This window comes from Rousettus aegyptiacus, unplaced genomic scaffold, assembly GCF_014176215.1.
Source record: "Rousettus aegyptiacus isolate mRouAeg1 unplaced genomic scaffold, mRouAeg1.p scaffold_m13_p_15, whole genome shotgun sequence".
Taxonomy (NCBI): domain Eukaryota; kingdom Metazoa; phylum Chordata; class Mammalia; order Chiroptera; family Pteropodidae; genus Rousettus; species Rousettus aegyptiacus.
This window is the reverse complement of record NW_023416290.1, coordinates 57,156,170-57,168,636: the sequence shown is the minus strand read 5'-3', so window position 1 is coordinate 57,168,636 and position 12,467 is coordinate 57,156,170. Positions and strand designations below refer to the sequence as shown.

At 49.9% G+C, this 12,467-nt stretch overlaps 1 protein-coding gene and 1 pseudogene across 5 annotated transcripts in view; both read right to left on the bottom strand.

The window, feature by feature from the left end:
* Nucleotides 1-12,467, bottom strand: part of KHDRBS3 (KH RNA binding domain containing, signal transduction associated 3) — a 96,593-nt gene that overhangs the window by 21,688 nt on the left and 62,438 nt on the right. For all 5 annotated transcript variants that reach the window (XR_004954679.1, XM_036233054.1, XM_016145626.2 and 2 more), the window contains exon 7: nt 3,252-3,334. Coding sequence is in view for 4 of the 5 variants with exons in the window: in XM_036233054.1 (XP_036088947.1) it covers nt 3,252-3,334 (83 nt within the window). In the remaining variant the exon portion in view is untranslated. The remainder of the gene's footprint in view (nt 1-3,251; nt 3,335-12,467) is intronic.
* LOC118612279 lies at nt 10,706-10,824 on the bottom strand (annotated as a pseudogene).

Sequence of the window (12,467 nt, the reverse complement as noted above, 5' to 3'; positions counted from 1 at the left end):
TATCTCTGTTTTTTGCTCCATGCTTACATAACGCCGCGTGAGAAGCGCGTGCTTGCCAGCGGCTTCGTTTGTGCTAAGCGGTGCCCTCAGTAGCTGTGCGGCGAGTAGCTAAAAACTAGGTAAACGTCTACTTGACAAAAAATTTACAGGCATGGTTAATAAACTCTGAATCCAGCCCAAACTTTTACTGCTTCTTAAAGTCCCAAACAGCCACTGCCAACACAACACAGTAGCAGTATCTGAAAGACAGTTTTACTGGTGTTTAAGTGGTTACGTCTTAAACAACAGGTGATCGTTTCCAAAGTGAACATTCCAAATGATTCTCAGACCTCGAGAAGACATTGTGGGATATGAAATGCCAAAGCTGCCAATAGGGAGACTGTCACACTGGAGGGACAGGCCCCGCGGCAATATTAATTTTTGTCTCGTTTTCCTTGGAACTGGCATTCGAAGACACACCGAGAGACCGCGTAGCCTCTGACAGCTTCCGTTACTCTGCCTAGCGAGACAAAGGGGCTTAGGAGTTTTGTCACAAAAAAAACAAACCAATGATTTTATATGTTTTAAAAAAATTCCCTAGCTGGATAATGGTTTTTAAAGTCAGACAAAAGCAGAGGCTCAAGTGCTTTTTCGGGGGTGTATTCTTGAGAAAGTGGCTAAAATCACCATCTTCGACTTCCGCACGTGAAAACCGTAGAGTGTGGAGTCATTACGAAAATTCGAGCTAATACATGTAAAAGACACAGATAGCGGGACACTAGACTTAACGGATTCCGCCCAATTGGCAGCTGTTCTTTCCAATTCCTTTTTCAGTCGTTTTAAGTGTTTTCATGAAAATCATAGTGATTTTGGAGAACGGAATGAAAGGTGCGCTTAGAAGTACAGTCAAACCACAGAGTGATACAGGAAATTAGCATGTCGATACCAAACCCGCCCAGAAACTCGGTATTTCTACCCTGTGGTCATCCCCTTACGCTCGGAGGGGTGAGGGTTACAGCACATTCTGAAATCCTTTTTGTTCTCCTTTCTATTTCTATATGATGGCTATGGGAATCAAACATTTCTTCGGGGAAGTTAAAACTATTCAGAAACACAGACCAAATATCATATTTTAAATAAAAATTATATCTACGGTGCAAGCACGACAATTTGATATACAGATGCATTGTGAAGTAACTGTTACGGTCAAGCTCATTTGCATATCTTCCCACAGAGTTAGGTTTTCGCGTGATGAGAGCACCTGAAATCTACTCTCTTGGCAAATTTCTAGAATCCAACACAGGATTATATTAACCACACTCATCACACTGTAAATTGGGATCATTACGACGATCATGAAGAAGACAGCAAACAAAAATTCATTCCATTTAGTTCAGAATGAAATGAATATGTTTACAGAGGATTTCCAGAAGTCACAACTGATTTCTGTGGAGGCTCGAGTCACGCCAGGGAGGGGCAGGTCCGTCAGGATAGGGGCCATTTATCACTTGCTCTTTCTTATTCGTGAGAGCTAGTCAGGAGCTGCATGTCCTTAGGAACTAATCGATAACTGTTTGAGCCAATGTGTAGTAAGTTCAAGTCCAATACTGTAAAGAACAGGCCACGCTTCTCTGCACGGCGACTGTGTTTACAGCCTGTTACTCGTTAAACGTGTGACGTTAGACACACAATGCTGTTTCACACTACAATGTCGGCACCGTCGAGGTCACTACAGGGGTCACTGGGGGTGTCTGTCGCTGAACCTTACCAAGCTCTCCCTGCTCTGCGGGCCCTCTCGTCTGGACTCCAATTTCCACACGAGACATTTGAAAATCGAGGGGAAACGATTCGAATTTTGTAAAACCTCCTGAGAGGAACTGTTGTCTCTGCAACTATACTTTCATGAAATGCTTACGGTGTCTGAAATTTAATAGCCAACCCTGAAAGGAACCCTTCCGCGGGGCAGAGGGGGCTCACCCAGTGGCCGGCCGTCCCACCCCGCTGGCTCGTGCTTTCAAGGGGGCTCTGCAATTCCCAGTTTATGGCAGATGTCTATACTGAGCAGGCCTGTGGGGAGAACCCGTCCGCAAGGCGCCCCCGCTCCCTGTGACCACCCCGTGAGAGGCGCGGAGTGACTCGGAGCCGCAGGGCGAGGGGGGACCCGGGCTGTGACCCCCTCACAGGAGTCCTTTCACTTCGTTCTCTCTCAGAGAGGACCTCGGGGACCGCACGCCCCGCTCCGCCTGGTTCACCCCCGCCGCCGGCTTCCCTGTTTCTTGCCACCTTCAGGTCGGGCCGGTGTCGGCCAGCCCAGGACGTGCCAACGCGCCCCCAGGGAGGAACACGATGCACGAAGCTCTCACTAAAAAGCCCAGCTGGGAGTCAAACTCTGAAGACTACTTATGGGTTACGTTTCATAAGAAAAAACAAATCGGTATGAGCAAAAAAGAAAATACATTTTTATATCACTGTGAACCTCAGCATTAAACGAATCAGAGTACCTATCCGTTCAAGGCTTGCCTGGCTCTGTCTGAGTTAAGCAGCGAGTTTACGCCTCATCGTAGCCCATACTGTTTACGTATGTCTATCTTTGTCCTCCGCTTAGCATTTTAAACATAAAGCAAGAGGTTCCCAGGCTTCTAGGAAAACATTCTGAACAGAATAGACACTGATTTCACATATCAATAAACATGGAGGTGTGTTATCGGAAGAGGTAACTATACGCCTCTGTTTTGCCTGTGATAACACTTATTTCTGGGTAAACGCTTATTTAGAAAATGAATGGGAACGAACTCCTTCTTCGCAAACGGGACTGCGATGTGGCTAGAACACAGGAGGCCTGACTGCTGGCGAAGAGCAGAAACGGTTCCCAGACGCCAAGGAGCAAAACTTTTGGCGCGTCTGCCCCCGGGCGCCGACTACGCAGGGCGCTTCACACCCCTGCCGTGGCGCTGGGCCTCGGGACCGCGTAACCAGGGACCGGGCAGACGTCGTCCCCCTCGGGACCTACCGGACACTCAGAGTGCTGGAGGACATACGATGTCCGTTTTTTATGCCCTCAGCTTCATTGCTTAGACGCGACGGTGCGTTTGGGAGGAGTCGCGCGTGCTCGCTGGTGGGACGGCGTTTCTCCAATGAAAGCAAACACGCCGCAGCGCAGGCCACGGCCAGTCACCCTCCCCCGCTGACCGTCGCCGCCCTCGCCCCGGAGCGCGCGGGCAGGGGAGGGCGCACGTGCCCGCCGCGGGGCTGGTCACGAGACGGGCCCTTACCTCTGGGCTGGGGCGCCGTAGCTGTTATCGTAGGAGTCGTAACTCTGCTCATCATAAGCAGTGCTGTAGCCATCGTCGTAGTCCTGGAATACAACAGAAGTACGGACACGTTCAGAGAAGTTTCTCGGAAGGAGCATTCGGCGTTGAGTGAATCTTTATTACGTCGGCTGGCATTTAACGGTAAATCTAATTACGGTGTGAAGGAAAATATAAGAGTGACATCGGCACAAACGACGGAGTAAGAACCTCCAAAGGCGAAAGGCAAAGAGAAACGAGCAAAAACTGTCGGAATTAACATTTTTTCATCGTTGGAAATCTAACCAAAGGCTTGCCGAGATCTAAGGAGCATTTTTCCAATGGCGGAATCTTGGCATGAACAGTGAGCTTGGCGATGTTCCCATCTGTCCCAGCCCCCCCCCCTCACTCCCCGCTCTGTAGGAACCATGAAAGCCGATCACCACGATCGCCACGGAAACCAGCAGGCTAGAGGCCCCTGGAGGGGGCAGCACAGGGCGGAGCTTTATCAGAACCCCATTCCCAGAGGGATGCCTTCATTGACCTGACTTGGAGCTCAACCTGCGTAAGACCCCTTTTCCCTACGGGTATTCGAAGAAACAATCAAAGGCAATTATTTAAGATTTCTGCTGCCTGAGGTGGTGGAGAAAAACCATGGCGACCAACAGGCTTGCAAGAAAAAGTGGGGGCGTGAGCTGGCCGCGTGGGCTTTGAACATCTCTGACAGATCCTTGGAACTCTAAAGGACTGTGTGCTCACACAGTGCCAAGTACGTGCCCAGGAGACCTATCGCGGCCCTGAGCCCTCTCCTCGTGCTGACCTTGAGTTCCAGGATAAGAGGGAAGGTCAAGGCTAAGGTAGATTTAGTTGTGAGCTGACGTGCTCCAGCGGGCGCCCACGGGCTCTGGGCGAAGACAAGGGGCTAGGTTTCCAGGCATTCGATAAAACCCCTGTCCAGCCGTTAGCTGATCACTAATGGGGCAAAGCTCAGACACTTCGCTTTAGTTTGAAAAGTCGCTAAGTCAAAATGAAAACAAAACGAAATCCCGGGGAAGGAGAAGAATTTGATTTTCACAGTTGACGCATTAAATGTCCAGTTTTAAACAAACAAAAAAAATTATGTGACATGCAAAGAAACATGAAGGTGTGATCGCTACATCAGGAAAAGAGTAACCAAGAGCAGCGGTCTCCGAGGACGCTGCGGCACTGGACGTTGGGGCAAAACGTTTAAATCGGTGTGTCTAAAGAACTCCCGAAAAGTATGAGAACAATGCCTCACCCAACAGAGAATATTAATAAAGATATAGACGATAACTCTCAAAAAATCCAAAGAAATTCTAGAATTGCGAAATAGGACAACTCGATTCTAAAATTCACCTGTGAGTCTGAATAGCAGATACAACTAGACAGAAAAAAGAATCAGTGGCTGTGGAAATAAATCACTTGAGCTTATCCAGTATGAGGAAGACGGGGGAAAAGAGAATGCAGAAAATTAACAGGGTCTCAGAGTCCTGTGGGCCACCAGCAAACACGGAAATAGGATGAGATGACCAGGCGGGGAGAGAAAGGGGCAGCCAGCTTATCTGGAGGACTAATGGCTAAAAACTTCCAAATTTGATGAAAAACATCAATCTACACAACCAAGAAGTTCCACAAATTCCAAGTGGGATAAACTCAAAGAGACTCGTACCTATATACATCGTCTTCAAAACAGAGAAAAATCAGCGAGAGAGAAGCCACTTATCCGACGGCGGCCGTGCCTGTGGAGCCCGTGTCCCCTGCTCCGCCACCCCACCTCCCCCTCATACGCGCCCCTTCCCTCCACTCTCACTGTGACTGCGTTGGAGCCGTTCAGAAGGTCCCCGCCGGACGAGCACGAGGCCGTGGCTCATGCCCCCGGGGCTCCCTTGGCGAAGTCTCCCTCCGGAGCTGCCTGCTAAGCAAGCCTCTCACAGGCCTGCCCGCGGCGAGTCGCCTGGAGACCGAGGCCTCGTGCTGCGACTCCTCCGACGTCGCCTTCCGGGCCTTTCACCAGCGGACCTCCGGCTCGTTCACCAGCCCCAACCTCGCCCTTCCACGATGACTGAAACCCTGCAGCCACGGTCCTCTGCCTCCTTCCCGCCCCCCCGGTCGGCCAGGTCCCAAGGGTTAGGGCCAGGCCTTGCTCTCTCGGACACCCAATGCCTGGCGCACGGGAGGCATGTGGCAGCGTCTGCTGAACGGATGAACGGATGGATGCATGAAGGAAAGAACTAATCAAAGAACAAGTGCCAGGAAACAGGGCAATAGCTTCTTCAAGATGAATAGCCCACATCAGTGGCTACTGTCGAATAAAACGCAACATTAAAATATTGTAAATTTTGATGATGAGACTTCACCTGAATTCTTCTGTCCAGCGTTCCCTGTCCATCTTACGTTCCCTGCCCTCAGCCAGAAATGTATTTCCCTTTAAGAGTCTGTGTTCTGTTTCTGAAAGTCAGAGCAACGTCATTAAAAAACAGTGAACACACACGGGTGAGAAATAAGTGTACGTTAACACACGTTCTTGCCTCAATAAAAAGGGCTTGCCTATGCGTCGAGCTACACCTCCGAGTTTTCATCTTTGCCAAAGAAGATGTCTAAACAGAGCCTGGCTGCCGGGGAGACCTGGACCTGCAGCGGACGCCAGAGCTTCGTTTCGGCGCGAGAAACTGTTCTAACGCAGGTGGAGTCTGCATTTCCCATTCCCGACCTGCAAACTCCAGCCGACACGGGGCCAAACGCTAGAGAAATCTTGCTTTGAAAAGAAGAGATTTTCTGGGATAAAGGAAACAGCATGACCTAGTTAATGCTATTTCTGTCACAAGTAAAATCAAGCATAACATTTAAGCTGGGGAAAACCATTTCAAACAGACAGAAGAATTTACAAAAGACAGTGATTTTAAAAACGCTTCAGGTTTGAGTCCTTTGGGGGAAAAAAAAAAAACAATTACTCCACGTAAGGCCTCACTTTAATTAGGGTGCTATCTGGTCATTTCAGACTGTAACAAGTTTTCATATACAATACAGCGTTAAAAGCTTATTTTGAGTTTATGAAAGAAAGATTAGCTAAAAACGAGGTTTCGAGAAATTCATTTTTGCTGGGGTTCGGAGTAACAATAACCTTGTCGAGTGTCACCAATGACCACAAACAGATCTCATGACCAAGCTGCTTCATAATTAACGACAAAATCACAGGCTTCCCAATAATTCCAAATAAGAATCTTTCTCATAATCACTTAAAGACCATCATTACTTCGACCAGCAAATGACACCCCCAGGCGTTCGCTGGCGGCTGTGAGGCGCGCACCTGGGTCTGCGGTCTGACGCCTGCATTCAGCCCCCGGCACGGCCTCGTGGGAGCTGCGTGGCGTTGCGGACATTGCCTGACCCCCCTGAACCTCGATTCTAGAAGCTGCCAGTGGACATCACAATCCACACCCTGGCTGCTTTTCCCAGGGCTTGTGGGAGGAGTGAGCTAGAGGTATATTTATGAAAGCTGCCTGCCTGGCACAGCTCTCGCCCATAAATAAAATGAGAGGCGGTTTCGTTTTATTTAAACATCTACCCCTTTAACACCCTCGTGCTCGTAGGCCAGAGAAACATCGGCACGGTCCGGGGCCGGGTATTTGTCTTTTGCAGAATGTGATAAATTCCTCAAATTGTCTAAACGGCGATGTCTGCATTTCCAGGGCTTGTGAAAACCAGGATGAACCACTGTGGTTTTCAGATAAAGAAACGGCTGACCACGGTTTAGCTACGATTCTGTCCACACTCAGACACAGCTTTCTAAAACGCAGCTCTGTCAATTATTCATAGAACGCGTCCTCTTCTCGCGGTTTGTTTCTGAGATGGAATTAGATTTGTTTGGATCTGACAAGGTGTTCAAAATATTGTAAAGGGAAAGAAAACAGCAAAGACATTAGCCCAGAAGCCCCACAACCAAGGGGCGGAAGGACTGCAGAACAGAGGATTAAAGGAAATGGAATTCGCCCAGAAACCCCACAAAGACGGAGAACGGGGACTAACTCAGCTCTTCCGAAGCCCACGTCGCGTACGTCATGCTAAACATGTTATGTCGGGTTTTCCATTTCCCCGGGGCACAGGCGCAGCTGAACGCCTACTACGTGCCAGGCAGCGTTCTAAGCGCTGGCGACATAGTACTGAGGAAGCGAAGCCGGACATCTCTGTCCTCACGGGGCCGACATGCCGGCGAGGGGGCAGGAGGACACGAGCAACATGACACGGCCGGGGCAAGGGGGCGGCTCGAGGTCTCGGGGCGGCCGGGGTCACGTCCGGCTCCCCCCCCCCTCCTCCTCCGCCCGCGTCCGACCTATCGGCACCACTTCGGTCCTTTCTCATGTCTTTCGGGGCTGGAATGTCCACGTTTTCCGTATTTTCCAGCGCTTCGCGGGAACGTCCGTCTCGTCCGTTACTTCCTCGGTCACGACGAGCTGGCTTGTGCTGAAGCTGGCGTCGCTGTCTGCATCCACAGTGGTTCGTGTCTGCTGCTTGCTTCGTTTCCTCGCACGGGGCCCGCTGGCGCGCCTGCCCCTTTTGATCAGGCACTTGCAATTCTAGATGTAAAGGTACAGAAACGATTTGAGGCCCAAGCTTTCACCTTTCTCCAGGGAGAATTTCTATTTGCTTGTGATCTTTTTTTTTTTTTAATTATTTTTTTTAATCAAACACAAAATAAGCCATAGAAAGGTATAAACCCTAAGTGCACAACTCGGCAAATTTTCGCCAGCTAAGCAGGGCTCTGTCACCGGAACCCCGATCAGGCAATGGGACATCATCCACGACCCCCGCGGCTCGCCCCGCGCAGTCCTCAGCTCCCACATCCTGCCAGAGGGACCCACGAGCCCGGATTCGGCATCGTGAGTAGAGCGCCCATCCTCCTGAGCCTTCCAGAAACGGGGTCACAGTAGCGACGACTTCATGCTGGTTCCTTTCACTCGTCGTGACGCTGCGATCCGTCCACCTTGCCGTACGTAGCAACGGCTGGTCCCTGGTCACTGCTTCAAAACGCTGGCCCACGTGACCACGCTCCGACGCATCTGCCCGGGGCCCGTGCCTCCTCCCGGCCGTGGTGTGCACTCCCGCCGCGGTCTTCCCGTGCAGCCGTGCGTGTGCCCCGCCGGGTGTCCCCAGCAGCGGGGTCCCTGGACGCAGAAGAGGCCGGTGTCCGGCTTTAAGGGACAGCAGCAGACATTTTCTCTAAAGCAGTTGTACCAATGGACCTTCCCATGGCAGCAGGTGAGCCTTCCTATCGAAACCCCTTTTAGATAACGTTTGAAATTAGATGTGTAACTTTAATCATTCTGGTGGGTGTGAATAGCACTGGACATGATGCTTTTCGTGCACGAATATCTGAAATACAGATACTTATTAAGAAGAGTCTGCTCTGAACACGGTAAACCGAAGAATTCAGACTTCTAAGCCAACTATGAAAATACTTACCTATCACTTTTCAGGTGTCGGGCACCATTTTTAAAACATTCTCCACATGGTCATCTCTCTAAACTCCATAACGACCCCACGTGATAAGCACTAATACTTCTGTTTCGGTTCCGGATTAGGAACTGAAGCAAAGAGCAGTTAAGCAACTCGCCTAAGGTCACACAGCCATTAAAGGCGCAGCACAGATGTGAAACCAGTCGGTCTGGCTCCCGACTTTGCCTGGCACCATTGTGACAGGTCGCTTGTCCCTATAAAACTGCGGGTCAGGCCCCGTGATGCCGTAAGCAGATGGCCAGCGGGCCTTCCACCTGTATCAAGTGAGGATGACAAGTGTGTTCTTTCCTAGACTCTGACCACCTTGAAGGCAAGGACTGAGTTCTACGAATGCTGATTAAACGCTCGAGGAAAAGGAAAAAACTGAGATGGCGGGTTCTTGCAGGAAATTCAAGGTGAGAGGAGTAACCCGGCGATTCTGCGGGTCCCCGGCCCTCACCCCCCCGCCCCTGCCTCAGGCTCACCCACCTGAGGAAGACGCAACGTGCCCCACACTGGCTCCAACTCAGCCGCTACTGCTCGGCTGCCTTGCAATGGCGAGTCTCCCTAGCAAGGCAAAGTCTGCTTTCTGGGCCTTAGCGACACGACTTCAGACCTCCACTCCCTTAACAAGCCACCTTTTTGGGGGTTATTTTGTTTAAAGAAAGGAGAAGGGGTCAAATATATGAAGATGGACGATGATATGACTTGGGGTAGTGAGCGCACAATGCAATATAGAGATTATAGATTATTGAATTGTACACTTGGAACCTATCTCATTTTATTAACCAATGCTACCAAAAAATTAATTAAAAAAATAAAACTTAAAATAACCTTCCATATTCATAAATTTAAAATCTAAAATTATTTCAAGTTTTACATTTCTAAAATAGGTCAATCTTTCAGGCATTTAGAAAACAGATCAACTTGTGAAGCTCCTGACAGAAATTTCAAGTAAATTGCATATGACTCTTATTCTTGCTTCTGGATGTAAAAAAAATTACAGAACCTTCATCTTTTTATCTAAAATAAAAAGGTGTCCCTAGGCTTTTCAAGTCACATTTAAAATGCGTTTTCACAAATAACCTTTTTCACAATCTGTACTCTGTTTTAATTTAATTTCTCACTATGGAAAACAGGATAATTGAAGCAGTTTAGAGATTAGTTAACTGTCAAAAATCGATGCTGGTAGTTGCTGCAGTGGGACTTTCTGCCGTCGGTACAACCCTCATCTGCACGAAAGCCCCAAACCAGTCAGATAATTAAAACTTCACCAGAGGGCCACTCAACACACCCACACTCAGACTAGGACCCCCTAGACACAATGCACCTAATAACACACACGGCCTGGGGACTTGGGGGGCGGGGAGAATGGAGCACCCAGAGAAAACCCACCTGGACGTGGGGAGAATGTGCAAATTTTGCACAGTGGTCCCAGCCAGAGGCATTTTTTTCCCTCATAAACATTATAATAAAATGACCTTGAACAAAAAGATGTTATTTGAGGACCTGCTATCACTGAAAAAGCTTTCGTATTCTGATGAATCTGGATGACTTCATCTAGAAAGCCCTAACATACTTATGTAGAAAGGTGATTAAGCCATCAGCTCAGGCTCAAAAGCTCAGGATGATTATACAGCATTAAGATACCAAGGGACATTAGTGAATAGTAAACACTTCTATGGATAGATGGCTGATGTAGTCATAAGCAAACGAATTAGAAAATAATGTGACTAGAATTTCTAAGGCAATTTTAGTTTACATATCTTGAATAGTAACTCTGCATTTTAAAAACCTCATGTTTTAAAACATTTTTCAAAACTTGTTTTATTTTATTTTATATTTTTTTAGGCGAGGCAATCTTGATTGACCTCACAGATTGCAAGGACCTTGTCAGCTTACAATCTCTTATTTTTTATTTTTTACACCTACAGCACCTGGTCTTCCTAGGTGGTCTCCCATCCAAGTACCAACCAGGCCCAACCCTGCTTAGCTTCTGAGATCAGATGGGATCGGGCTTGTTCAGGGTGGCGTGGCCATAGACTTGTCTTAGACTTCGAAAGATTCACACTCACTCATTTTAGCTTGTTTCCTCGCATTAAAATGTTTATTTATTCTGTGACTTTCCTTTTAATATCAAGGTTTGTACTTGATCAAAAATACAGTTTCTTATTAGAAGAATGATACCAGAGTGATAGTGGAAACTGAGCGTATTTCGGAAAACACTCATGACAGAATTTTCACGTTGGGACAGACATCGAGGCAGCACGTGATCACCCACCAGCCTGCTCGGGAAAGACCATCACCTCTAGCCTGCTAACTTAGAAACTAAGGCCCCAAAAGGGTACATAATTTACACAGAAAGGACTAGATGGCGACATTGACAAGAAGTGGAATTAGGAGCCAAATACGACCCCTCTCAGAAAATGGTCATCTTACTAAATTGCACACTTTATAGCTCACTAAATGGCCCATGATATGTGTGCCGAAAGTGGCTTGAGATACTCAGTATTGCTTCACTGAGTGTGTTTGACCGTGCACGTGACACAGGGAAGGACAGAATGGGCTAGGCTTTCCTCCACGTGTTAATTTAGTATTTCCAAAATGCCAGGCCCTGTGTTAGGCTCTGGGGAAACAAGGATTAAACATAAACAGATAAGATGACAAAGACCCAGTTCCCGCCCTAAAGGAATCCACAGGCTGCTGGGGACAAAGGCGAGTCCACAGACACAGGCAGGGGCCAAGAGCCGCGAAGACGCCGGCGGCCACGCGTGTTCCGGATCGGGACGGCGTCACGATTCGAGAGTACAACAGTCCGAAGAGCTGTCAGGGGCAGGAGGAGGAGGACGAGGCCTGGGGAGAAGCAACGGCGCACGCAGGGGCACTCGGGGCCCGCGCCCTGGTTCGCCCCAGGCCCCGTGATGGGGTGCGAGGGGGTCCCGCGGGGACACAGAGGGATCCGAGGCTGAGCTGTCAGTCAGACAGGACGGTCGCCAAGGCCTTTCAAGGCCACCTGGAAGAATCTCGGCTTCATCCCGGAGAGCCCAAGGGCCTTCTAGAAGTCCACGCTAAGTTCTCGTGTTCCGGGGCTCGGGGTCGGTGGGGGAGGAAGAGCGTCATCAGACACCGATACCGGAAAGTCCACCGGAGCCGCCCTGAAGGGCACGTCATCTAAGGGCAGGAACCGGGGCTGGGGGACACGAAAAGCGGGAGGGGGGAGGCGGGCAACCAAGTGGCCACGGCAACCGTCCGTCTGCCTGTCTGTCCGTCCGTCCGTCCACGCGCCATCTCGACAACCGGCATACATGGAATGGCTACTGTATGGTACGTGGAAGGGGTAAAAGAGCAGACGCAGACTGCAAGCTAGCGAGGGAGGCCAGACACGAAAACCGACACGCACGCACGCGCACACACGTGCACACACGCGCACACGCGCACACAGCTGCAGACTGCCACGTGCAGGTGCCATGAGCACGGGGGCTCGCGCGAGGAGGCTGGCCAGGCTTTCTCCTTAGGAGGACGAGCCTCACGACGGACGCGGTGACGATGTCGTCCACCTGGAGACGCAACTGTCACCTGTGGAGAAGGCGGAAGACGGGGTCGCAGGGGATGAAGACGGCGAGCCGGCGGGACCCCGGGAGCCGGGCTACGTGGTGGCGCCAGGCACCGCGACCGGGGCTCTGGGGA